The sequence below is a fragment of the Carcharodon carcharias genome, chromosome 28, assembly GCF_017639515.1.
Source record: "Carcharodon carcharias isolate sCarCar2 chromosome 28, sCarCar2.pri, whole genome shotgun sequence".
Classification (NCBI taxonomy): domain Eukaryota; kingdom Metazoa; phylum Chordata; class Chondrichthyes; order Lamniformes; family Lamnidae; genus Carcharodon; species Carcharodon carcharias.
The window spans coordinates 38,383,277-38,410,384 of NC_054494.1; the positions used below are offsets into that span (position 1 = coordinate 38,383,277).

The following is a 27,108-nucleotide window of genomic DNA, read 5'->3' on the forward strand; positions in this document are numbered from 1 at the left end:
TCTTCCAGATGGTACCATCAAGGGTTACCACCTTTGGAGGGGCATGTTCCAGGAGGTTTGATCACATGGCCTCCCTCTTCCAGCCCCACAATTCTGCCATTGGTCTATTAAAATGTCAATCCTCACTCTTTGTTACCTGATTGGAATATTCTTGACTGGTTGCCAGTCTTTCCTCTCAAATCCAACTTCCATATAATTAATAATCAAAAGCGTTCAAGGAAGGTAGGCTGTTTTTCTCCCTGATTGTTCCTCCTCCTACTATTTCTTTTGCTCTGGCTCTGCAGTCCAGGATAATCCTGGACAGTTGGCAACGATGGTGCCAAAAAGTAGCTGCCAGTCAGAATTATTCTGGGAAGATCCCAGAGTACGTCTCCAATCCAATGTCTGGAGTGGCTCATCCCATCTTTTGGGATCTCCCAAAAGGAAGCTTCTTCAACTGCACCATCAAAACCCACAACCTCTTCCCCTCCAAGCCACACACAGCCCTGACTTGAAAATATATTTCCATTCCTTCACTGTCGCTGGGTCAAAATGCTGGAACTCCCTCCCTAACAGCACTGTGGGTGTACCTACACCACATGGGCTGCTGTGGTTCAAGAAGGCAGCTCACCACCACCTTCTCGAGGGAAATTCAGGATGGGCAATAAATGCTGGCCCAGCCAGTGACATCCACATCCTGTTCATGAATTTTTCAAAATCCAGGATTTGGCTTTGGCACACTCAAGCTTGATTGCCTGGGATAGGAAACATTTTAAACTTAAAGGAAAATCTTTTGCTTTGGAGCCAACAGAATGGGGTTGGTATTAGTGAAAGAGGAAGCTGTCTTCACTTACACAAGGTTTTGTTGGACATTTCCCACATTCCTTCACAGCAAAGCTATTGTGCGCTTGTGTGTGCGTTACAGCAATGGAGAAGCCAGATTAAAGTCATAAAACATTTTGATTAGCTCAAGAAGGAAATCCCATTCTAATCTGTGGTCACAAAGCTGATCCACCAAAGCTCTAGAACAAGCGACCTACATACCAGCCTGAGCTGAGGGCAGACATAACAGCATTGGACTTCTCTTCTGGACCTGCACATCAAAGACAGAATTTAAAATCACAAACTAATCTGTGAAAAGGTCTTATTTGCTATTATTTTCTGATCACTTCCCTCTCCTCCCTTGCTTGGCCACGGTGCAGTCCCACACAGAATCATACAGCACAGAGGGAAGCCACTCAGCCCCTCACGCCTTATTCTAGCTCTTTGAAAGAGCTCTCTGACTAGCTCCACTCCCTCTGCTCTTTCTCCATTGCCCTGCAAGGTGGGGCTTTTTTTCCCTTTTCCAGTACTTACGCCTTTCCCCTTGGAGAGTTACTCCTGAATCGGCTTTCACCATCCTTCCAGACAGTGCATTTCCAGCTCCCTGCAACCTGCTACATCAAAAATAAAACTCCTCACCCCACCTCTGTTCTTTCGCCATACGTTGTCCATATGGCCTGCATTCACGGGGGCGGGGGGGGGGAGGAACACAGGAAACTCTGAGTCTATGCTCACCTACGGTCCACACCTGTGGACTTTCAAGCTGGGTGGTTGGGGGTGGGGGAGGGGGTGGGTGGGGAAGTGGTTTTGAGGGGGTGGGTTGCTAACTGGATGGGCAGATAAACTGGAGAGGTTTTGCCAAGGTGATGACCAGCCTGTTGAGATCAGCTAATTTGACAGAAATAAGGGACTAAAGAGGCAGCATTCCTAATTTCTTTGGGCTTCCTATATACATGGCTAACCCCACTGAATCCTCTGTGGAAGTTATTAAAGTGTCTTGAAACATGAATATTCTGCCATGAAAAAATTTGAAAACCCCAAGATATTGGTTCCATAAAGCCTTGGAATGCAGGCTACGTTGTAAAATAATTTGCAGGCAATTAATTAGACTTGTTAAAAATATCCTACTTTCTATGCACCCATAAAATAAATCATCTGTTTCTGATTCCAGTTAGTATACTTTCTGCTGTTCGTAGGTTTGTGTTTTCACAAGGGCTGTGTGAGTAATTCAGCCTGTTAATTAACCTGTTCCGCAGCCCATGTCCCAACTGAATGCTTTCCAGAAAACACAAAGGATCAGATTGGCGATCACGTAGCATTTTTTTTTATAATTCAGCGCTGTTATTTTGAAGATCTGCTAACAAAGAAGCAAAATTCAACCCAGAAAATCACCGCATTCAAAACACCTTTCAGCCCTCTGTTTCCTCGTGTTGCTCTTTTTAATTACTGATGTCTGCTGCCATTTCTGTCAGGAACCATCAGCAATTGCCACGAGTGGCAAAGTGTTAATTGAATACAAGAATACTGAAGAGGGGGGAAGATTGTGCTGTAGCGGTAATGTCACTAGACTAGCAACCCAGAGGCCCAAGCTAATGCTCTGGGGACACAGGTTCAAATCCCACCACAGCATCTGGTGAAATTTAAAATTCAATTAGTAAGCCTGGAACACAAAGCTAAAGGCAGTGGCGAGACTGAGAAGTTATCATAAAAACACATCTTGTTCACTAATGTCCTTTGGTGAAAGAAATCTGCCATCCTTACCCAGTCTGGCCTACGTGTGACTCCTGATCCACAGTAGTGTGGCTGACTCTTAACTGCCCTTCAGTCACTCACTTCAAGGGCAATTAATAATGGACAAGAAATGCTGCCCACATCCCATGAAAGAATACATTAAAAAGACATTTCAGAATTATTTTCTTTCTCAATTAAGCCAAGGCAAGCCATGGGCAAATTATAGGCACCACAAATTATGAAGATTAATGAGGGCCCTTCACTTATAAAAAAATTTCTTCAGCTATTCATGCAGTAAATTTGATCTGCAGTTTAAATAGGCTCTTATTTCAAGCCCCTGACATTCTATAAAACTCTCCAGTTTATGTTTCTCTTTTTGGGGTTAAAAGACTTAAACTTTGAGGACAGGTTGTGTAGACTAGGCTTGTATCTCCTTGAATGTACAAGATTAAGGGTTGTTGTAATTGTGGCATTTGAAGGATTGGAGAGGATAGATAGAGAGAAGCTATTTCCTTATGTAGGGGAGAGCAGAACATTGGACATCACCTTAAACTGGAACCAGATTGCTCAGAGGTGACAACAGGAAGCCCATCTTCACACAAAGGGTAGTGGGAATCTGGAAAGCTCTCCCTCAGAAAGTTGCTGAGGCTAGAGGGGGGGCGGCAATTGAAAATTTCAAAATTGAGATTGATAGATTTGTTAGGCAAGGGTTTTATTCTAATCGTTCGTGGCATTGAGTCGCTGGTTGGGCCAGTATTTAATGCCCATCAGGAATTGCCTTTGAGAAGGTGGTGGTGAGCCACCTTATTGAAGTGCAGCAGTCCATGTGGTGTAGGCACGCCCACAGTACCGTTAGGGAGGGAGTTCCAGGATTCTGACCTAGTGACCAGTAATGGAACCCAAGGTGGGTAAATGGAGTTAAAACATAGTCGAGCCACAATTTAATTGAGTGGCGGAGCACGTCTGAGGGGCTGAATGACCTCATGCTCCTATTGATGCTATGTTTTCCAAATTAATTCTGCGCAGATTGGCTTGAGGACTGGAGTATCTTCCCAATTTAAGCATCAGGCACTCAACACTGTCCGCTTCAGGCTTCATCTGATTCAGGTACCGAGTAAAGCTCCCATTCCCACTAAAGGTGGATCCCAGGATAGTACCGATGGAGGAGGCACTGGAGTCTTAAAACATAATCCAGCATCAGCTACTGCTCAATGCACAAGGCAATGCTGTGTGTGAGCAGGGAGGCAGATGATTCTGCTACACACCGTTCTAGATAGGGGTATATCTGGGGGTCAGGGGTGCTATGTTCTGGGTACTCTGGCATTCCCACCCCTGGAAGTCCGGGCAGTACCTACATTTGCTAACAGCAGGTCCCTCAGTGCTCTTTTTCAACCCTTGAGAGGTTTTCAGAAGAGTTTAATGGAACTGTACTCGGGATGAGAATCTTCAGTTATGTGGAGAAACTAGAGAAGTTGGGCTTGTTATCCTTAGGCCAGAAAAGGTTGAGAGGAAATTTGTTCAAAATCTGGAAGGGTTTGATAGAGTAAATAAGGAGATATTGTTTCCAATGACATAAAGGCCAGGAACCAGAAGACATCCATTTAAGGTGGTTGGCAACAGAACCAGAGGTAACATGAGGAAAATTTTTTTTTTAAAAAACACAGTGAGTTATGATGATCTGGAATGTGCTGCCTGAAAGGGAGGTGGAAGCAGATTTAATAGCAACATTTAAAAGGGAACTGGACAAATATTTGAAGGGGTGTGAATTAAGGGGAAATAACAAGGGTGTAGATCTCATTTGATAACTCTCTCAAAGATCTGGCACAAGCATAATAAGCTGAATGGCTTCCTTCTATGCTGTATCATTCTGCAATTTGGTGATTTAAATATTTTTTATTGAGCCCATTATACTGAGTTAGGCACTGGGCAGGTTTGGAGAATACAATGATTTGTAGAATTGAAAACTGGCATCACAAAGTCTTCACCACCTTGTCCACAGGAGAAAAAACCCAAACTCACGACTTACCAGAGCAAACTGCTTGTTCAGTTTCATCTGTTCAGCTAAAACCGTCTCATTGTGGAACAGGTGTGGCTGCATGTGACTCCACATGTGGGGAAACCACCAGAACTCTTTCCTGTGCTTCAGCAGCATGTCATCACCCTCATCCTCCTCGTTGGCCCCTGGAAAGAAACATTCGAGAGAGCAAAGTTCTGACAGACGGACGAAACAAGTCAGCTAAAATAGGCAACTTCCCCAAAGTCCTGACCCGCAATCTGTTAGACTCAACGTTAGAGTAGCACCACATTGAAGGGGTCCAATCCTAAACTATTCATTGTGTTTAGGTTACTTGATAGACATAGGGGTCTGAACTACGAAGGTTGAGGGGGGTGGGGATGGGGAGAGGTTGAGGTAGATGAAGAAAATGTTTGTATAAGCACAGGAGAGTTATGATATGGAATGCAATAGCTAAGGGTGGTGAAAGAGTCAGAAGAAGCACGATGGGGTGAATGGCTTCCTTCTGCATGATTCTATGTGTAGTGAAAGCTATGAGCAATTACACTTGATGGGCAAGTAGCCAATTCTCATGCACCCGTGACCAGAATCAACATTTCTGTTTAAACCACATACTTGTACCTAAATGACTCACTTGGTGAAAGCAGCCTCAAGCCCAAATCAGGAAGGCTGTGGACTCAACTCAACAATCAGGGCTGAGAGAGATGGTGCCAGTTAGTGGATCAATAGGTGCTCTAAAATTATCAGCAGGACTTGGTATGATGACAGAAAAAAATAAAATTCAGCCCAAGTGAGATACACAAGATTGAGGAGCCGGAGTGGGCCATTCAGCCCTTTGAGCTTGCTCTGCTATTCGATGAAATCATGGCTGATGTGACTCTGGCCTCAACTTCACTCTGCTGTCTGCAACCCCACACCCTCACCCCCACAACCACTGACTCTTATCGATCAACCATCTAACTCAGCCTTGAATATATTCAATGACCCAGCCTCCACTGCTCTCCGAGGTAGAGAATTCCACAGACTAATGATCCTTAGAGAAAAAAATTCTCCTCATCTCAATCTTAAATAGGAGACCTTTAATCTTTAAACTGTGTCCCCAAGTTCTAGATTCAGCCACAAGAAGAAACAGCCTCTCAGCATCTACCCTGTCCAGCCCCTCTCAGGATCTTATATGTTTCAGTAAGATCACCTCTCATTCTTCTAAACTCCAATAGACATAGGTTCAACACAACTCCTTCATCCCAGGAATCAGGAGTGAGAGATCCCATGATATTTTGATTGCTCCTGACCACAATCCAGCGATCCCTACTGGAGGAGTGCACATGAGGCAAAAGGTTGAGGCTGGCATTGAGGTAAATCTGCAATTAAATAGTTCACTATCTAGTTGTGAAGGGCCAACTTGCACAAGGTGTCAAGCTGTTACCACCTGTTACCAGCAGCACCCTTGAACAAGTCAGTGAAGTGGGTGAGAGGAGAAAAGGGAGAGAGAGAATATGAATGGAAGAAGTATGAAAACAAAGAACTTGCATTTGTACAGAGTCTTTTCAATTCCTCAAGGTCCCAAACTACTTCACAGCCAACAAAATATTTTTGCAGTCAGTGTTTTGTAGTCAAACTTGCAGCCAATTTGCACATGGTAAGTTCCAACAAACAGCAATGCGATGAACAAAAAGTAACTCAATGTTGGCCAGGACATCAGGATCTTATATGTTTCAGTAAGATCACCTCTCATTCTGCTAAACTCCAATCTTCCAAAAAAAACCTCACAACGGCTAAGGGATCTTTTGCATCCCACCCATCCGGGCAGACTGGAGAGGTCTTTGTTTGAGGTGTTATCTGAAAAAACGTCACCTCTGACAGTGCAGCACTCCAGCAGCACTAAACTGAAGTCACAGCTTTGATCACCAGTGGAGCATGAACCCATGCCTCCCTGACTCAGAGGTGAGAGTGCTACCCACATCACCAAGCTGACACAATTTATGCAGATTTAATCTTGGGTTAAATTTTGTATTCTGGTGTAACGCTTCAAACATTTCCAGCTACAGATTGAGCATACTTATTTGTGCCAAGTCCTGTTCACCAATCAACCCTGTGCTCGCTGACCCACATTGGGTTCCAGTCAAACAATGCCTTGATTTTAAAACTCACATCCTCATTTCAAATCCCTCCATGGCCTTGTCCCTCCTCACCACTGTAACTTCCTCCAGCCCCTCAACCCTCTGACATATCTACGCTCCGCTAATGCTGGCTTTTTGAGCATCCTCAATTTTAATCACTCCATCACTGTCAGCTGCCTTCAGATGCATGGGCCCTAAAAACTCTGAAATTCCCTCTTTATTCTTCTCCAGACCTTTTTTCCTCGTTTAAGATTGTCCTTAAAGTCTACCTCTGGCCAAGCTTTGGGCCATCTGTACCAACATACCATGTTACGCTGTGCTCAATTTTGTTTCATATTGTTCCTGTGTGAAGTACTTGCGATGTTTTATTACATTAAGGGCACTATATAAATACAAGTTGTAACAATTAAAATTGGCGAGTGAATCACATACTTCATTTAACATGTTCTCATAACAGAGGATGGTTTGTAAGCAACTGGAGTGAACCCTTTGCTTGTCAACAACATCAGAGACAATAGACGGTAACCTGAAGCTGCCTGCGGAGTTAGCAAAGGACACCATACACAAAAACAAAACATCTTAAAATCCACAAGATTGCTTTTCCTTTACAAAGACAAATTGTTTTGTTGCTAAGCACTATAAAAATAGTACTGAATGTAAACAGGAACCTGGGACTTTATTACTTTTCAGATTCAGCTCTGAGTCATATTGTGATCTTGATATGGGTTTCACTATAAAGTGCACTTATCCAAAGAAGTTTTTTTTTAAAGGTTGCTCCCCTGGTTTTAGTGTCCAGTTAGGATAGTTGTGCAACATTACTAAATGGACCTGAAAATGAATTAATGCCTCTGTTAAGAAAGGCAATAGGAATTTTATTCTAAGGCGTGTTCAGTATAATATCACTCACCGCAATTCCATGGCCTCTATCTGTGAGATTATGGGCTGGGCACTTCAGGAGATGAGTCACATATAGAAATGTGCTAAATCAAATGTGCTTTGCAACCAAGATCCATCCCAGGGACTTCAGCACATAATCTAGGCTGACACCCTCGTGCAGTACTGAGGGGGTGCTGCACTGTCGGAGGTGCCATCTTCCAATGAGACTTTAAATCAAGGTCTGTTTGCTTGTTCAAGTGGAAATGTAAAAGCAAAAACCCCTTGGTGCTGTTTGAAGTGCAGCCGATAATTTTGTTGTCTTCCAGCACCAGCTGACTAACTGGTAATTCAGCTCGTTTACCATTTGCGGGACCTGCTACACATAACTTGGCTGCTCATTCAACCAGAGCGAGGAAATGCTGTAAGGCCCTTTGCAATCTAAGAAGGTGAGAGAACGCTGTAGAGAAGTGAGTCCACTGGGGGGCTAGAAGGGCAAATCCCTTCTACCAGAAGCTCCCACAGATATTGGGCTTCATTGTCGGCAGCTGGCAAGGTACAATGGCACACTGTCAAACACAAAGCCCAGATGCACAGAATTCTGCAGCACAGGAGGCCATTCAGCCCATCGCATCAGTGCCAATTGAAAAGGAGCTATCCAGGCTAATCCCCGCTTCCAGCTCTTGATGGTAACCCTCTTGGTTATGGCATGTCAAATACATATCCAAACATTTTCTAAATGTGATAAGGGTTTCTTCCTCTACCATCTTTTCAGTTAGTGAGTTTCAAAACCCCATCAACCTCTGGGCAAAGAATCTTTTCAACTCAGCTTTAATCTTCCTACCATTATGTTAACTCTATGCCCCCTGATTACTGAACTCCCTGCCAAGGAAAATAGGTAATTCCTATCCAACCGAACTTTACACACCTTAATTAATTCTCCCCTCAGTCCCCGCGTTCCAGAAAACATAAACCCCGCCTGCCCAATCATTCCTCGTTGTTAAAATTCTCCATTCCTGACAACAACCTCAAATCTCCTTTGTACCCTCGCTAGTGCGATCACATCCTTCCTGTCATGTGGCCGATTTGGTATGGGAGCAGGAGTGGGTCATACGGCCCCTGGAGCCTGCTTCACTATTCAATAAGATGACAGCTGATATTCTACTTCAACTGCACTCTCCCATCTGGTCCCTATAGCTCTTGATTCCCTTAAAATGGAAAAATCTATTGACCATGCCTGAGCCAGAAATAGGTCTTTGACTACTAACTACTCCAATTGCACAACCTCTTACCTTTTCCCTGTTATCTTTTCATATTCTTCCTTTGTATCTTTGGTGCATATACTTAATGTGCCTGGAGCTCTCACCTCCTCACTCCAATTGATGCAACATTGTGGCATAACGGTCCAGCAATAAAGTAGATCTGAAGGCTACTGCAAAGTCCAAATCAAGTGAAGATTGGAACAGTTTACAATTCGCCTTCTGGCCTGTTTCAATTCAACGTTAGCTGTAACTTGGGGATACTGAAATAATTGACTATTGCAATAACATTGCTTTCCTCTTTTAAACTGAACAACTGATACAGCCTCACTGAAATTCAAAGAAATCTTTAGCCCTGTACAGTTCCACAGCCGCCAGTTGCCCTCCCGCACCACGCGGCTATTATTCATGCATGCTATTCGACCACTGAGTGCATCACAGCTGAGACCAGTCACATTCTTAGCTGCTGTATACAGGGCGCAGCTGTGATCCCTGCTGATGGGAAGTGTCAGAGATAGACCATAGCTGTGGCTGTGGGTACCCGCATGGGCCCCAGCTATCCCTGTCTCTTTATGGGGTATGTGGAACATTCCTTGTTGCAGTCCTACTCCGGCCCCCTCCCACAACTCTTTTTCCAGTACATCGATGATTGCTTCAGTGCTGCTTCATGCTCTTGTCTGGACCTGGAAAATTTTATTAATTTTACTTCCAATTTCCACCCCTCAATCATTTTCACGTGGTCCATCTCTGACACTTCCCTTCCCTTCCTTGACCTCTCTGTCTCAATCTCTGGTGATAGACTGTCCACCAATATCCATTACAAGCCTACCGACTCCCACAGCTACCTCGACTACAGCTCCTCACACCCCGCTTCTTGTAAGGACTCCATCCCATCCTCTCAGTTCCTTTGCCTCCGTCACATCTGTTCTGATGATGCCACTTTCAAAAACAGTTCCTCTGACATGTCCTCCTTCTTCCTTAACCGAGGTTTTCCATCCACGGTCGTTGACAGGACCCTCAACCGTGTCCGGCCCATCTCCCGTGCATCCACCCTCACGCCTTCTCCTCCCTCCCAGAAACATGATAGGGTCCCCCTTGTCCTCACTTATTACCCCACCAGCCTCCGCATTCAAAGGATCATCCTCCACCATTTCCACTAACTCCAGCATGATGCCACCACCAAACACATCTTCCCTTCAGCCCCCCGGCGGCATTCCGTAGGGATCGTTCCCTCTGGGACACCCTGGTCCACTCCTCCATCACCCCCTAACCTCAACCCCCTCCCTTGGCACCTTCCCATGCAACCACAGAAGGTGCAACACCTGCCCCTTTACTTCCCCTCTCCTCACCGTCCAAGGGCCCAAACACTCATTTCAAGTGAAGCAGCATTTCACTTGCACTTCCCTTAATTTAGTCTACTGCATTCGCTGCTCCCAATGCGGTCTCCTCTACATTGGAGAGACCAAACGCAGACTGGGTGACCACTTTGCAGAACACCTGCGGTCTGTCCGCAAGCATGACCCAGACCTCCCTGTCGCTTGCCATTTCAACACCCCACCCTGCTCTCTTGCCCACATGTCTGTCCTTGGCCTGCTGCATTGTTGCAGTGAAGCTCAACGCAAACTGGAGGAACAGCACCTCATCTTCCGACTAGACACTTTACAGCCTTCCGGATTGAATATTGAGTTCAACAATTTTAGATCATGAACTCTCTCCTCCATCCCCACCCCCTTTCCATTTCTTCCCCCTCCTTTTTGTTTTTTCCAATAATTTATATAGATTTTTCTTTTCCCACCTATTTCCATTATTTTTAAATGTATTTCCATCCATTGTTTTATCTCTACCTTTTAGCCTACTTCGATCCCTTCCCCCCACCCCACCCCCACTAGGGCTATCTGTACCTTGCTCGTCCTGCTTTCTACCCTTAATTAGCACATTCCTTAGATAATATCACCACCTTCAACACCTCTTTGTCCTTTTGTCTGTGACATCTTTTGGTTATCTCCACCTATCACTGGCTCTCTATCCAGCTCTACTTGTCCCACCCCCCTTAAATCAGCTTATATCTCACCCCTTTCCATCTTTCCTTAGTTCTGTTGAAGAGTCATACGGACTCGAAACGTTAACTGTGTTCCTCTCTGCAGATGTTGCCACACCTGCTGAGTTTTTCCAGACACTTTTATTTTGGTTTTCGATTTCCAGCATCCGCAGTTTTTTGCTTTTATCTCTGCTTGTGTTCCCTGCTAACTGTTAAATTTGCATAATGTGCCTAACAGAACAAGGATTCGGAATTATGCAGTAAACTGTGCAAACATCTATCTGCATGTTCTGTGATGCATTTTGAAATGTCACTCGAGTTTACAGTCTAATTCCTCACAAGAAGGATTATTGTCTAGCTTATAAAGTTTCAAGCAATCCGAAGCTTGCTTTTTGCACTAATAGGCTGGAGTTGGAATTAATACAGATGTCCTGCGAGCTCAAGTATATTGATAGTATATTTCCACCCCCTAACTCAGCTCATCTGCTGCTGAAACCCTCATCCGTGCCAAATGTTCACTTCCAATTTGACTATTCCAATGTTCGCCTGGTCAGTCTCCCATCTTTCACCCTGCACAGACCTCAGCTCATGCAAAACCCTGCTGTCTACATCCTAACTCGCACCAGATCCCCCTTCGCCCACCACCCCTGTGCTTGCTGACCTACACTGCCTCCATTTTAACATTCCCATCCTCCTTCTGCAAGTCCGTCCACAGCCTTGTCCATTCCCCATCTGTCTAACCTTCTCCAGCCCTTCAGAGACTGCGACTAAACATGGAATGGGAGCAGAAGTCTCATCATTCAGGGTGTCGCTGAATACTGTGACAATCAAAGGATACGTTACATGGGACAAATAGTCCGCCTCATCTGGACTTATCTTTATGATCGCCCTTTACTTCTGTAACCTATTTTCTGAAAACCTCAATGTGTTTGTGCCATAGCTTTCCTCCAAGCGTTTACGGGTAGCTGGTAGCCGTGGAGTAACGCAGCCTCAAGTAAACCTGGAGTAACGCAGCCTCAAGTAAACCTGGAGTAACACAGCCTCAAGTAAACCTGGAGTAACGCAGCCTCAACTAAACCTGGAGTAACGCAGCCTCAACTAAACCTGGAGTAACGCAGCCTCAACTAAACCTGGAGTAACGCAGCCTCAACGAAACCTGGAGTAACGCAGCCTCAACTAAACCTGGAGTAACGCAGCCTCAACTAAACCTCAACAGACTAGCTCACGTTCCATCAAACACACAAAGGAACAGAGTTTAGCCTCGTTCCTCCGAAAATCTGGTTCTGGATCAGATTACAATTTATTTCATATTGGGAAACTTGCACTAAGCAGATACCCAAAGGATTTCCTTTAAAGTGGTTTGTTTAATCCAGGGTTAGCTGCACTCAACCCCAAGGTCACCATTTAGGTGACTCCCATTCATCTCTTTTCAATCGCTCAAATTGTGCCTTTTCCATTTATCTGCTTTTAGCCTCCTTATCATCTTGCTGCTCAATATTTTTCTTTCATTCTCTTACCTGCATCACATTTCATTTTCTGTCGCTATTTTTTTTTTAAAAACAGTCCGCTTTTTGCCAATTTACTCCATGTTTCACTCTCTGCCTTTCCCCACCCGACATGTTCCAACAACTTGTATTTATATAGCACCTTTAAAGTGCTGCAGCATCTCGAAGTGCCTCACAACAGCCATTATTAAAATCAAATTTGACACATGGAGACCCACACAGGTGACCCAAAGCTAACTATTGTCTTGTCAAATACTCCTGATACATATGTGAAAATCATTTATTTCCTACAGTTCTGCCCCCATCTCTTCAAACCTCAGCTGTTGGTTTTGGTTCTGCAGCTATCTACACCACAGGGACTGCAGCGGTTCAAGAAGGCAGCTCACCACCACCTTCTCAAGGGCAATTAGGGATGGGCAATAAATGCTGGCCCAGCCAGTGAAGCCCACATCCCTTGAGCAGATATTTTAAAAAGTTTACACCTCCTCTAGACACATCATGTGTTTCTTTACCCGTCCCACCACCTGCTTTTGCCTTGCACCATCATTCCTTCTGACATTTCTTCATTCCTGTCTTCCCTCCTATTATAGAGCCTCACTATTGTTCTTCCCCTATCCCCACCCCCCCCCACCCCATTCCCCTCCGTCCGTCCCTCACTCACTCACTGAAAACCTGTTACATCTCCAACTTATCCCAGTTCTGATGAGAGGCCATCAGCCTGAAATGTTAACTTTGCTTCCCTCGCCCACAGATGTTGCCTGACCTGCTGAGCATTTCCAGTTTTAGTTCAGATTTCCAGCATTCACTGTATTTTCCTTTTGCATTGGATTCCGACAGTCACACAAAGCCAGACTCTGCAATAGCAAATACATATTGCAAGGTCCCAGCAGGAAAGCTTTTGGGAAGCTGTTGGTTTCAAAGTTAAAATCCAAAAATTCTGTATTCCTGACTCTACTTTCTGAGATAAATTCCTTCCCAGCGTAAAATTATCAACAGCATTGCTGGTTACAAAAAGCATGATCCACTCCTCAGATTGATGTTACTGCCTGGTTTTAACACTGAGCTTCTTTATTGTGTATTGATGCCAAATACAATGTACGAGAGAAATCACAGACTTAAGCCGAGATGCAATTTGTACGATAATCATAACCTACCACCTGGGTTACAGGCTTACAGTGGCAAAAGAAGCTAAATCCCATTTTTATGACATGGGATTCCAGGTTTCTGATTGACGTTTCCAGCGCTGTACTCTGCAATTCCAGGTCTCTCCGTGCAAACTGAAAGCTTCGTTTGATGTCCCAGAATGCAGTGGTGACGACCTGGCATCACCGTGTCGCCTTGCCAACGCAATATGGCCGTGCAAGGTGATGGGACAGGAGCTGGGATTGCAATGGCTGGAGAAAGGGAAGTGCGCATGCGTGGCATTGACAGCAAGTGCAGACGCTACATGAAGTTTCAATACTCTCTGCAGCCCAAACCTGCAAGGGTGAAATTTATAATTGTGCCATTTCAGTGGACACAGTGCCCGAGCTGCACATGCCAGTCATATCCTTAGATCACTTTGCTCAGTTCTACAACAGCACAGCAAACAAAAAACATCTTGGAGACACGCTGGAGGAACAACCTCCCCTTTCTCCCCCTGGGCAACACCCCCACAGAACAGGGCTGCAGTGTCAGGCTTAGGCAAAGTGCTCCTGAAATGGGGCTTGAACCCCCAACGTTCTGACCCAAAGGTAACAAAGACAAGTGAAAGGCAGTTGATAAGAACACAGGAGCAGGTGTAGGCCATTTGGCTCCGTCCATTCAATAAGATCACGGCTGATCGGATTGTGGCCTCAAATTCCACTTTCCTGTCTGTCCCTGGCAGCCCTTGACTCCCAGATAGACCAAAAATCTGTCCAGCCCAGCCTTGATTATACTCAATGACCCAGCCTCTTCTCTAGGGAAGACAATTCCAAAGATTAACACCCCCCCTCCTCCCCTCCAAGAGAAGAAATTCCTCATCCACCTTAAATGGGAGACCCCTTATTCTGAAACAGTGCCCCCTAGTTTGGGATACCCCCATGAGGGGCAAAATCCTCTCAGCATCTAACCCTGTCAAGGCCCTTCAGAACTTTATGTTTCAATAAGATAAACAAACTAAGATGATGGGGGTTTTTGCATGGACAATGCAGCAAACAAACTCTGCCAATTATCTGGCATTTCCATGGAAACCATCGTTAGGTATCGCAACTTATTTTTCCTATCCTGCTTTCTTGGCCCAACACTCCCCCTGATCTTTCGGGAAGCATTTATTTCGAAAATATTGCTTAATAGCCCTTAAAATTAATATCACACAACAAAAGCTTAAGCAATCTGGGGAATAAAAGGACAACATAAATGATTTATCACACACTGTGAGCAATATCTAAGCGAGTCAGCTGGTAACATCTATCCTAGAACCACCTACAAAACAGAAGATGAAGTAACTTACTTCATTGCTGTTTGTGGGAGCTTGCTGTGCGCAAATTGACTGTTGCATTTCCTACATTGTGACAGTAACTGCACTTGTTAAAAAAGGTTTCATTGGCTGTAACGTGCTCTGCTACATGGTGAGGTCGTGAAAGGCTCTGTTTAAACGCAAGTCAATATTTCTCAACCAGGTGGAAGAATAAGCATTTCTTTTGTTGGCTGGTATGAAACAGTCCATAGGGGTCATAAATAGAAAGTCACTAATAAACCCAGTAAGGAATTCAAGAGAAACCTCTTTACCCAGAGAGTTGTGAGAAGCTGGAACTTACTATCATAGGGAATAGTCGAAGTAAATAACATAGATGCATTTAAGCAGAAGCTAGATAAACACAAGGGTGAAAGGAATGATGGGCTGAGATGAAGTAGAGCATGAGATGGTGTGTGGAATATAAATGTTGGACCAACGGGGCTGCATTGCCCGTTTCTGTGTTGTGAATTCTATGTCTCCTCCCATATTATTCCCATTAAAAATGCTGCTTGTTATCTTCTACTTTAGCAATGTCACGGGTGCTGAGATGACTAAATCCTACAAAGGAATGAACAAGACAGAAACCGAACAAGTCAAGACACTTCCCACTATCCTAACCCTCAACAGCTGGGGGGGGAAAAGTATTTATACCATGCACAGCTGCAACAGAATCAAAATAAAATTCAATTTACAGAAGGTCTTTGGTTACAGGAAAATAAAACAGACAAAGATGGAAACCACTCAGTAGGTCAGAGAGAAACAGATGAACGTTTCAGGTTGCTGACCTGTTGTCAGAACTGGAAAAAGTTAAGAGACCTCCTAGGTTTTAAACACGTGCAGAGGCAGAGAAAGTGAGGGGAGGAAAGAACAAAAGGGGACATGTGTAATACTGTGGAAGGAAGGAGAGGTTAAATGATAAAAAGAGATGATGGTGCTAGACAAAAGGAGATGGTATTGAGACAGGTAGAGAAGCAAAAAGCTGGGTCTAGACATGTAAACAGTGACAACAGAATCACAACCAGCAACTGCTATCTCAAAAATTGAATATGAAAGTGTTGAATTCAGTGTTGAGACTGGAAGGCTGTGAAGTGCCTAATCATAGGACGAGGTGCTGTACCTTGAGCTTCTGTTGAGTTTAATTAGAACAGTATAGGAGGCTGAGGTCAGAGAAGTCAGCTAGGAGCACTATGTCTAACAGTGGCCTGGTGCTGTTGACTGGTGATTTCAAAATGAAGCCACAAAAATGATGCACAATCTGGGCAGAACAAGCCGAGAGGTCGACCACAATGGCATGAGCGTCGATGCAATGCCAACATATTTTATAAGCTTCAATTTACTCAATCCTTCACCAGCACCTCTAGTTTAACCACATCTTAAAAATTGGCATATAATCCAACAAGCTCTGTTTAATCACACAACCCCTGCATGCACAGCTTGCACTTCTCTCAGGTAAAATGATCATTTCTGTTTGGCAGCATTCACCACATTGTAAAGCTCACAAATCCTGACCTGCAACTGTCGAATCCTGCAAATTGAAACCATATGCAAGTCAGCTTTGGATTCCCAGCTTCCTAAATCACTTGTAAGCCACATGTCAACTGTGACAATTTCTCCCATCTGTCAGCTGTGCTTCCTCCTCATTTTCTGACATATTTTTCTAGTCTGCCTATTGCCGTTTCTGTCATTGTTCACCTCCAAGACGGCATTCCCCAGCTAATGAGAATCCACCATCTGCTAGACACACAAACGCCGAGAACTCTCTAACGACCTTGTTAGTTGGCTCCTATGGGCAAAGTCTGCTGCATTCATCAATTCAGATTAGGAGTGACTCAGGGTCAATGATTCAGGAAGCAGTGTGACTGCACTGCTATAGCCAGCTTTATTTACAGGAGTCCAGAAGAATTCATATTAAAATTACTCATCCCAGCCTCTCATTTTATCCCAAAGCCCCACACCACTTTGTTGGCACTTCCTCCCTCACATAGAAATTGGAGAAGGTCATTGGGACCTTCGAGCCTACTCCGCCATTCAATATGATCATGGCTGATCTTCTATCTCAAAGCTGTACTTCCACTCTCTCCCCGTACCCCTTGATGTCTTTAGAGTCTAGAAATCTATCTATTCCCTTAAATATATTCAGTGACTTGGGCTCCACAGCCTCTGTGGTAGAGAATTCCACAGGTTTGCCACCCTCTGAGTGAAGAAGTTTCTCCTCATCTCAGTCCTAAATGGCCTACCCTGTATCCTGAGACTGTGACCCCTTGTTCTAGACCCCACCCCCAGCCAGAGGAAACATCACCCCTGCATCCAGTCTGTCCAGCCTTGTCAGAATTTTATACACTTCAGTGAGATCCCCCCTCATTCTTCTAAACTCCAGTGAATACAGACCTAGTCGGCCCAATCTCTCCTCATACGACAATCCTGCCATCCCAGGAATCAGTCTGGTGAACCTTCACTGCACTCCCCTAGGAAGTTCAGATCATACAGCAATCCTTACATCCTGTCTGAACCTCTACTACCTTCAACTCAAGCAATCTAAGAGTAGAAGAAAAGGAGTAGCCCCTCCAGCCTGTTTTACCATTCAATGAAATCATGGCTGATCTGTGACCTAACTCCATTTACCTGCCTTTGCCCCATATCCCTTGATAAATTTCATTAACAAATATCTGTCAAGCGTAGATTTAAAATGATCAATTGGTCTAGCACCAAATGCCTTTTGCAAATGAGAGCTCCAGACTTTTACCACGTGAAGAGCTGTTTCCTAGCTTCACTCCTGAAAGAAAAATTCTGAAGAAGAGTCATACTGGACTCGAAACGTTTACTCGGTTTCTCTCACCACAGATGCTGCCAGACCTGAGTTTTTCCAGCCTGGCTCTAATTTTTCAGCTACTAGTCCCCTAGTCCTAGCCTCCCCAACCAGTGGAGATGGGGTCGACAGAGAGAAACTATCAGCTCTCTTCTTAATAGCTCATCTACCTTAATCTACTTCAATCCCATTGCTCTGCCCTATCCTAAATCCTTTGATATTCTTCTAACTCAAATTCAATCCTCCTCACTCTTAAATTGGGCAGCAGCTTATCTAGGCCAGAAAGCAGTAAACATGAACCATTTGGGTAAATAACAATTTCAGCAGTGCTATTGTAGCACCTTAACAGCTCCGTTTATTTCAGAGAGAAACAGCCGCAGTTCTTTATTAGTCTGTGCTTCATTGCGCTGCACGGAAAGTTGGAGAAGGGCCTTATTATCAGGACAGGCTCTTTCTCTTGGGTTTTTATAGTCCAGGCAGGAGCCTGGACCTAAACAAATTCACTGCGCGGAGGTCTTTGGGACCTTCAGACAAGGTGCTATCTAAATGCAAGGATCTTTCCTTTCTTCAGATGAATTTAAGTGAAGTCCAAACATCAACTACAGAAACTTCAGTGCTGCAGCCCTAGAAAGTAACCATCGACTTTCTTTATAAGCTTTTACTTAGAGCTGCACATTGCAACCATGCAGCTCCTAACCCAACAACCCCATTTCATTCTGTTCCTATTATAGAAGCATAAAACTTAGGAACTGAAGCAGGCCATTAGGCCCTTCAAGCTGTCTTGCTACCAGCAGGTTTGAGGCACTGACATTAACAAATGCCTCATAAACAGTACTAGAGTTGAAATAATCAGAAATAATCTGAATTCAAAAGATAGGCACTGGACAATATTTTTTTAAGAATTGATTTTTAATTTCAACATTACTACCTTATATACACACACATATAGCTAGTCACATATAATTGGCAAATCAGTGTCCCATAAGCATGGCACTATATTGCACTCATCCATTTTTTTTTTGGATAACAATACAGGCCATGCAAAGTCTGACACTAGCACTGAGGAAGTGCTGCACTGTCAGAGGTGCTGTCTTTTGGATGAAACTGAGGTACTGTCTCCCCTCCCAGGTGGATGTAGAAGATCTCATAGCTCTATTTTTAAGAAGAGCAGGCGAGTTCTTCACTGGTGTCCTGGCCAATATTTATCCCTCAGTCAACATCACTCAAAAACATTCACTAAACTTATCGATATCTCTTTGCAATTTTAGGTTTCCATTAACACTGTTTACAATGCTGCCCACCTTTGTGCCATCAACAAATTTGGATATGTGGCTTTCTATCCCATCAGCTAAGCTGTTAATAAATGCCGTGAATAGTTGCAGCCCAAACACAGATCCCTGCAGCACACCACAAGTGAAGGACACGTTGAGAAACTTAATTGGCCTGTCATTACACCCTGGTTAGAGCGAGGAGGAGTGGAACAGCTTCTAAAATTCAATAAAACTTGAATGCTGTTCGTGGGCAGCTGCTGGGAGTCTTTTCTGAAATGCGGGCTGCTTTTGAAATGATCACTCCTCACCTGCCATTTAAATCAGGTTGTTAATCCTGTTCAAAGCTGCCAATGATGGGAAAAGAGGACATTTTGTTCAGGTAGCCAAACCCCGAGTTTATCTCCTCCAATAACAATGAACTGTAAAGGAATGAAGGTTCTCGGGTCTGTGTAGACTGTTGGCCAAACCAAGTGCATCGTGAAGAAGGCCAGCAATAATCAATCTAACAGGTGAAAAACGATAATCCTGTTTGTGGGAGCTTACTGTACACAAATTGGCAACCACCTTCCCTACACTACAACCGTGACCACATTTCAAAAGTATTTCAAACCCGTTTGGGTCATGCGGTAGTTGTGTATGGTGCTATATAAATGCAAGTCTTTCTTTCTTTAGGGGATAGGCATTTATAAAACAATGCCTACACAGAGAGTCGTTGCAGGAGATTGGGGAGGTGGTGGGGTGTGGGAGCATAACGGCTCATGGGTGTTTCACATTTCTCTCCTAAATATAAGAGGGTTTGTCTCATCAACATGGCCAACCTGATAAGAGCATCTGGGGAGGAATCAGGTACTGGCTGGCTGGCTGCATTGGAGGTTGAGGAAAGCTTCAAGGGTTAGCCAGAGAAGGGTAGAAAAGGGATTTTTTTTCTATCTTAAACTGTTTTTACCTGTGTGGTAGAACTTCCCAGAGAATCCAAGATTAAAGGTGAAATTGGGAACCAGAGTTTTCAGTTTGTTTTGTGTGTTCAGTAATGCCTGTAAAAGGGGGAAACAAAGAGAACAAAGCAGTTTAGAATTAGGCAAAGCAGTCCCAGCTACAACATGATCAGGCTCCATAGCAAACAACAGCCAAAGTGTTCATTTTTTGCTTTCTGTTTTGCCCATTCCCCATTCAAATCCCAAGAAACATTTTAAACTGCATCAACGCTGACCAGTCATAAGTACTGATGCTCTGCATGTGGCAAACCTGCTTGCACACGGACAGGCTTTTTCCATGTTTATTCTAATTTGAAAAACATTCCGATCATTATCCAACTAAATACTGCCAAATGACAAGTAAACTTCCAGCAATTCAATCCATGAGGGAGCCCTTCCCTTGCGTTGCCTCTGCCAGTGACCATAGTGCAAAGATAATGTCACTGGACTAGTAATCTAGACAGCCAGGCTGTTGCTCAGGGGACATAGGTTCAAATCCCACCACAACAGCTGGTGGAATAGGTTCAAATCCCACCACAACAGCTGGTGGAATAGGTTCAAATCCCAGCACAACAGCTGGTGGAATTTGAATGGAGTTAATAAATCGGGAATATAAAGCTAGTGTCAGTAATGGTGACCGTGAAACCATCATCAATTGTCATTAAAAACCCATCTGCTTCACCAATTTCTACCCTTTAGGGAAGGAAATCTGCCATCTTTACCTGGTCTGGCCTACATGCCACTCCAGACCCACAGCAATGGGGTTGACTCTTAATTGCCCTCTGAATAGCCTAGCAAGCCACCTCAGTTCAAGGGCAACAAATGCTGGCCTTGCCAGTGACGCCCACATCCATTAAAGGGTAAAAGAGATCACTTCTTCCACATCTGGGCCATTCCCTGGTATATATTGAACACCATGGGCGGAATCATCCCATTCACAAAATGGTCACAGGCAGACAATGGACATGGTGCAGCCAAAGGAGCAGAATTGAAAAGTGTCAGTGTTGTCTGCTAGTGATGTGAAGTTCAAACACTTTCTAAACCCATGCAGCATTCTGAGGGCTGTACAATAGATTGCAGTGTATAAGATTTGTGTGTCACTGTTTTTGAACTCAGCGTTAGGTTTGTAACTGTCAACACTCCAATGATCTATCTCAAGTGAGTCAGTGATGTGACAGAGTGCAGAACATCCACCTTTCTTTCCAGTCACACATATCGTACAGTACAAAAGGAGGGCCATTCAGCCCATTGTTTCTCTCCTAGCTCTCTGACAGAGCTATCCAATTTGAACCTACCCCCCACCCCCTGCTCTTGCCTCAGAGCCCTGCACCTCAGACAATGTAATCCTCCCCAAGTATCACATTGAAGTACCAGACAAGATTATGTGAAGTCTCTGGAGTGGGGCTTGAACCCACAATCCTCTGACCCCAATGGCAATAGACAAAGAAGAGCAGAGAATTCTCCAAGCACCATATCCTACAGGCCCTCAACTAACAACTGGCCAATCATCCAATTGGGCCTTTGTGAGTGCCTGTGTGCAGGTGTGGGCCATTGCTTCAACTACACAACCACAGCAGCTTGGCCTAATAGCCAAGTGGTTATGGTACTGGGTTTGTAACCCTAAGATCAAGAGTTCAAATCTCACAATGGCAAAAACTATGAAAAGCTTCGACTACATGTCCGTTTTGAGAAGGTCAGCTAGCTCAATTGGCTAACTGGCTAGAGTGTTGTGAAAGATAATGCAAGTGATGCAGGTTCAATTCCTATGTTGGCTGAGGTGGTTCTGGGAGTCTGTCTTTTGCTTGGCCTAAATAGCCAAGTGGTTATGGTACTGGGTTTGTAACCCCAAGATCAAGAGTTCAAATCTCACAATGGCAAACTATGAAACATGTAACTTCATCTGAAACAGATGGAAACAGGTTTGTACTCGAAAGAGTATCAAGAGTTCAAATCTCACAATGGCAAACTATGAAACAATATAACTTCATCTGAATAGGAACAGATGGAAAAGTGTTTGTACTTGAAAGAGTTACATCTTATTTGCGAATCCGGTCTTTAGCTCGTAACTGCAGCTTCCGGAAACGGATGGACGCATAGATGCGGTGCTGTGTTTGGGCTTGGCCTAAATAGCCAAGTGGTTATGGTACTGGGTTTGTAACCCTAAGATCAAGAGTTCAAATCTCACAATGGCAAAATTATGAGCTTGGCCTAAATAGCCAAGTGGTTATGGTACTGGGTTTGTAACCCCAAGATCAAGAGTTCAAATCTCACACTGGCAAACTATGAAAAACTATCACGAGCTGTCAGAGAACCTATTTATGCTTGGCCTAAATAGCCAAGTGGTTATGGTACTGGGTTTGTAACCCCAAGATCAAGAGTTCAAATCTCACAATGGCAAACTATGAAACAATATAACTTCATCTGAATAGGAACAGATGGAAAAGTGTTTGTACTCGAAAGAGTTACACAACCACAGCAACTCAACATCAAAAAAGTAATTAATATGACTTAAGTTTGAGGGATGCTTCAGGAAGAAATGAGACATGATATAAGACATAGGAGCAGAAATTAGGCCATTCGGCCCATCGAGTCTGCTTCGCCATTCAATCATGGCTGATAAGTTTCTCAACCCCATTCTCCCGCCTTCTCCCCGTAACCTTTGATCCCCTTACTAATCAAGAACCTATCTATCTCGGTCTTAAATACACTCAATGACCTGGCCTTCACAGCCTTCTGTGGCAATGAATTGAATGCAAGTTTTTTTTGCTGCATTGGTTCATTTTCTAACACTGCTGTTTGCTTGCTGTTTGGTTAAACACACTAGCTGTTTCTACTTTAGGCTTGAACTGACTTTTTGCTTAAATTGGCAAGGACAAGAACATGAATCCTTAACTTGTAGTGCGGATGACAGGTGATTGCTGTTGGTAAGGATCAGAGGGAAGCAAGTTGAATACTGCGAATGATTGCAGTATTTCTGCTGCTTTGCTGTTGAACTCATTTCTCCTCCAGGAATGCTCAGTTTGAATATAAAAGCAAAATACTACGGATGCTGGAAATTGGAAATAAAAAAAACAGAAAATACTGGCAAAACTCAGGAGGTCTGGCAGTGCCTGCGGAGAGAGAAATGCAGTTAATGTTTCGAGTCTGTGTGACTCTTCAGGGCTCTGAAGAGGAGTCATACGGGCTCAAAACGTTAACTGTTTCTCTCTCCACGGATGCTGCCAGACCCCCTGAGTTTTGCCAGCATTTTCTGTTTTTTATTTATGCTCAGCTCTCCCAACAGCTCTTCTGTTTGTCTCTTTAACCCCTTTCATTTTGCTGGCTTTCTGTTTCCCTCCCTGTGTTTGATCTCACTTGCAAGCTGCTCAACTCTTAATCACTCCCAGTTATGACCAAATAACCTCGGTTTCATTCTTTGCCGAGGCTGCCTGACCAGTTGAGTGTTTTCCAGTATTTTCCATTCTTAATCCCAGCTTCCAGCTCTGCCCCGATTTAGATCCTGCCCTAACACATGCAAAGTAGATTCAGAAAGCTAGCCCTTGCGTGACAAGCAACTGGCCAGGTCAATTTCCCTCTTACAAAGCAGGATTGTGCCATTTCAAGATATAAACCCGTGAAAATACCACCATGCTGTCTCAACCTGTTAATTTAGATGCAAATTATTAAATGCAAATTCCTGCACTATGCTTTGAATAACTACTTTTGAAAAGAACGCATGCTATTTATTATGGCATCAATTTTCTAATTTTTGCCTCAATTATAGTTAGACTGCTCTTGTGGAAAATGAGATGCAGGTGGGACAAAATACATCCCAAAGCCAATGGAGCTGAAAACTCAGAAGTAATTACAAAGGTTAGCTATTGACAATGGGACCATTATTCATCTTAATATTTAACTTGTGGCAAACATTGATCCCTGGCGCAATGCTTAATTACACTTCCACTGAAAGCATGCAGACCTGAGAAAGGTTCCCAAGAGCGATCCAAACATGCCCTTCCCACAATAGTTACAAATTGGAGTGATTCAGAATGCATTTAAGTAGAAGTCATGCAAGGAGGAAGAAGCAAAGGAACTTCAGATTCATTCTATAAAACAGGTTTAAAGATCCCTCCTTTTTTGTAATGATTTAAGATGATTCATTTTAAGATTTACTGGGTTTGGGGTACAAATTCATCAGAATGATAGCAGAGCCCTGACAATATTCCAGCAATAGTACTGAAGACTTGTGCTGCAGAACTTGCCGCACACCTAGCCAAGCTGTTCCAGTACAGCTACATCACTGGCATCTACATCTATTTAGAAGATTGCCCAGGTATGTCCTGTACACAAAACGCAGGACAAATCCAACCAGCCAATTACTGTCCCATGAGTCTACTATCGGTCATCAGTGAAGTGACAGAAGGGATCATCAACAGCGCTATCAAGCGGCACTTGCTTAGCAATAACCTGCTCACTGACGCCCAGTTTGGGTTCTGCCAGGGCCACTCGGCTCCTGACCTCATTACGGCCTTGGTTCAAACATGGACAAAAGTACTGAACTCCCAAGGTGAGGTGAAAGTGACGGCCCTTGACCCTTGCCTGGCACATCTGTGGAAGGCACATGGGAACACCACCACCTGGAAGTTCCCCTCCAAGTCACTCACCAACCTGACTTGGAAATATATCACCGTTCCTTCACTGTCGCTGGGTCAAAATCCTGGAACTCCCTCCCTAACAGCACTGTGGGTGTACTTACACCACATGGACTGCAGCAGTTCAAGAAGGCAGCTCACCACCACCTTCTCAAGGGCAATTAGGGATGGGCAATAAATGCTGGCCTAGCCAGCGAAGCCCACATCCCTTGAAGGAATTTTAAAAAAGGACCACAAGGGTTAAATTACAAGGACAGGTTGCATAGACTTTTTTTTTTACTTAATTCTGTTGAAGAGTCATCCGGACTCGAAATGTTAACTGTGTTCTTCTCTGCAGATGCTGTCAGACCTGCTGAGTTTTTCCAGCTATTTTTATTTTTGATTTGGATTTCCAGCATCCGCAGTTTTGTGCTTTTATTTTTGCATAGACTAGGCTTGTTTAGATTTTTAGTCTTTTGTTTTTAGAGTAGGGGTGAGGAGCCTTTGTCCCGATCCGGCCCATTGTTCAATTTCATCCAACCTGCAGCAAAATATAGACCTACGACAGTAGTGCCTTCAAAATAGCATTTATCATCATTGTTACAAATTGGCTTTGGAGAAAAGCATCAGCGAAATTACTGTAATATTAATTAACATAAGTTGATTTTTGAGTGTGCGGCCCCGTGTGTGCAAATGGTCCACGATAAGAAAAAGCTTCCCCCTCCCTGTCTTAGAGGGTTAAGGATCTAGTTGAGGTGTTTCTGCTTGAAGGAGTTGTGGGGCAGACAGAGAGAAACTGCTTCCTCTGTGGGTGGTGGTGGTGGGGGGTGGGGGTAGTCCAGAAGGAGGAGGCAGAACCTTAACATTACAGCTAGGCTGTTTAAGGGCGATGTCAGGGAGCACAAAGGGTAGTGGAACGCTGGAACTCACCCCTCCAAAAGGCTTTGTGGCTAAATTGTAAAGGGATATATAACGGAGGCAGGTAATATTATTTTTATTCATTTACAGGATATGGGCAACACTGGCAAGGCTAGAATTTACTGCCTCTCTCTAATCTTGGAAAGGTGGTGACGAGCCAGCTTCTTGCCTACTGAGTGGCTTGTTGTAGTTCTGGAGACAGATATAGGTCAGGCCGGGAAAGGCAGTGGATTTCCTTCTCAAAAGGACATCAATTGAACCAGGTAGGTTTCTACATTTCATGGTCACCTTTACTGATACTAGATTTTAATTCCAGCTTTATCTAGTTAACTAATTTAGATTCCTCCAATGCCCTGATGGGGTTTGAATTTGTCTCTCTGGATCATTAGCCCAGTAACATAACCACCACCCAGCCAGCACAGGAGGAGGCCATTTGGCCTGCTATGTCTGTGCTGGCTCTTTGCAAGAGCAACACAGCTAGTCCCACTCCCCCTCCCTTTTCCCGTAACCTTCAAGTGCTTATTCAATTCCCTTTTGAAAGCCATGATTGAACCTGCCTCCACCACACTCTCAGGCAGTACATTCCAGGTCATAACCTCTCACTGCATAAAAAGTTTTTCCTCGTCTTGCCCTTGGTTCTTTTCCCATTCACCTTAAACATGTATCCTCTGGTTCTCGACCCCTCCACCAATAGTTTCTCCCGATCTACTCAGTTCAGATCCCTCAAGATTTTGAATACCTCCATCAAATCTCCTCTCAGCCTTCCTGTGTCAAAGCAGAGCAGTCCCAATCTTTCCAACTTATCCATGTAACTGAAGTTCCTCAGCCTTGGAACTATTCTTGCAAATCTTTTTTGCATCCTCTCGAAAGCCTTCACATCCTTCCGGAGGTGTAGTGCCCAGAATCGGACACAATACTCCAGTTCAGGCTCAACCAACGTTTTATAAGGGTTCCACACCAACTTGCTTGCTTTTATGCTCCATGGCCCCTAACCAACCCCCACCCCCCCAAAAAAGTGGAAACGCATTTTCTCTCCATCTAATCAATCAAACTCCTTCATATCTTTCAAGGTCTCTATCAGGTCACCCCTCAGTCTTCTCGTTTCTAAAGAAAAGAGCCCCAGTCTGTTCAGTCTCTCCAGGGTTACATGAATGATGTTTGGTCGAAGGTCGAGTGGCAAAATCTCACCATTTAAGAAGGTCAGCATGGGTCTTTCAGGCAGCCTCAGTTCATGGAGAGCCTGTTCCAACAACCCCACCTCCACATTTCTGACAGCAGCTGCAGAACCAGTTTAATCTGTGGTTTTTATTGGGGGAGAGGGCAGGGGGGCAGGCAAGGGGAGATTGGGTAGCTTTTTCAATGATCCTTCAAGAGTGAGTGTGTACATATATAGCACCTTCTTACTAGGCCAGGCCATTCCAAAGTATCTCAAAGCTGATTAATTATTTTCAAAGAGCATCCACTGTTATACGGTAGATAACACGACACCCAGTTTGCACTCAGCAAGATCCTATAAAGAGCAATGAGACCAATGACCAGGTTTTTGGTGTTTTGCGGTAGTTTTGATCAAGGGAGGACTCCAGGCCACTTTTCCTTGAATAATCCCATGACATCCACGTTAAACCAGCACACTGGACCTCAGCTTAAAAAGCACATATTAAATTTTGACTTCTGATTCACAGAATCTTTATACAGAAGGAGGCCATTCA

General features: G+C 44.1%; 1 protein-coding gene across 5 annotated transcripts in view; it reads right to left on the reverse strand.

Moving 5' to 3' along the window:
* ndst2a (N-deacetylase/N-sulfotransferase (heparan glucosaminyl) 2a) overlaps positions 1–27,108 on the reverse strand; it is a 565,725-nt gene that overhangs the window by 60,201 nt on the left and 478,416 nt on the right. For all 5 annotated transcript variants that reach the window (XM_041176609.1, XM_041176606.1, XM_041176608.1 and 2 more), the window contains 2 exons: positions 19,844–19,931; positions 4,559–4,713 (listed from right to left, as the gene is read on the reverse strand). In XM_041176609.1, coding sequence (XP_041032543.1) covers positions 4,559–4,713; positions 19,844–19,931 — 243 coding nt within the window. The remainder of the gene's footprint in view (positions 1–4,558; positions 4,714–19,843; positions 19,932–27,108) is intronic.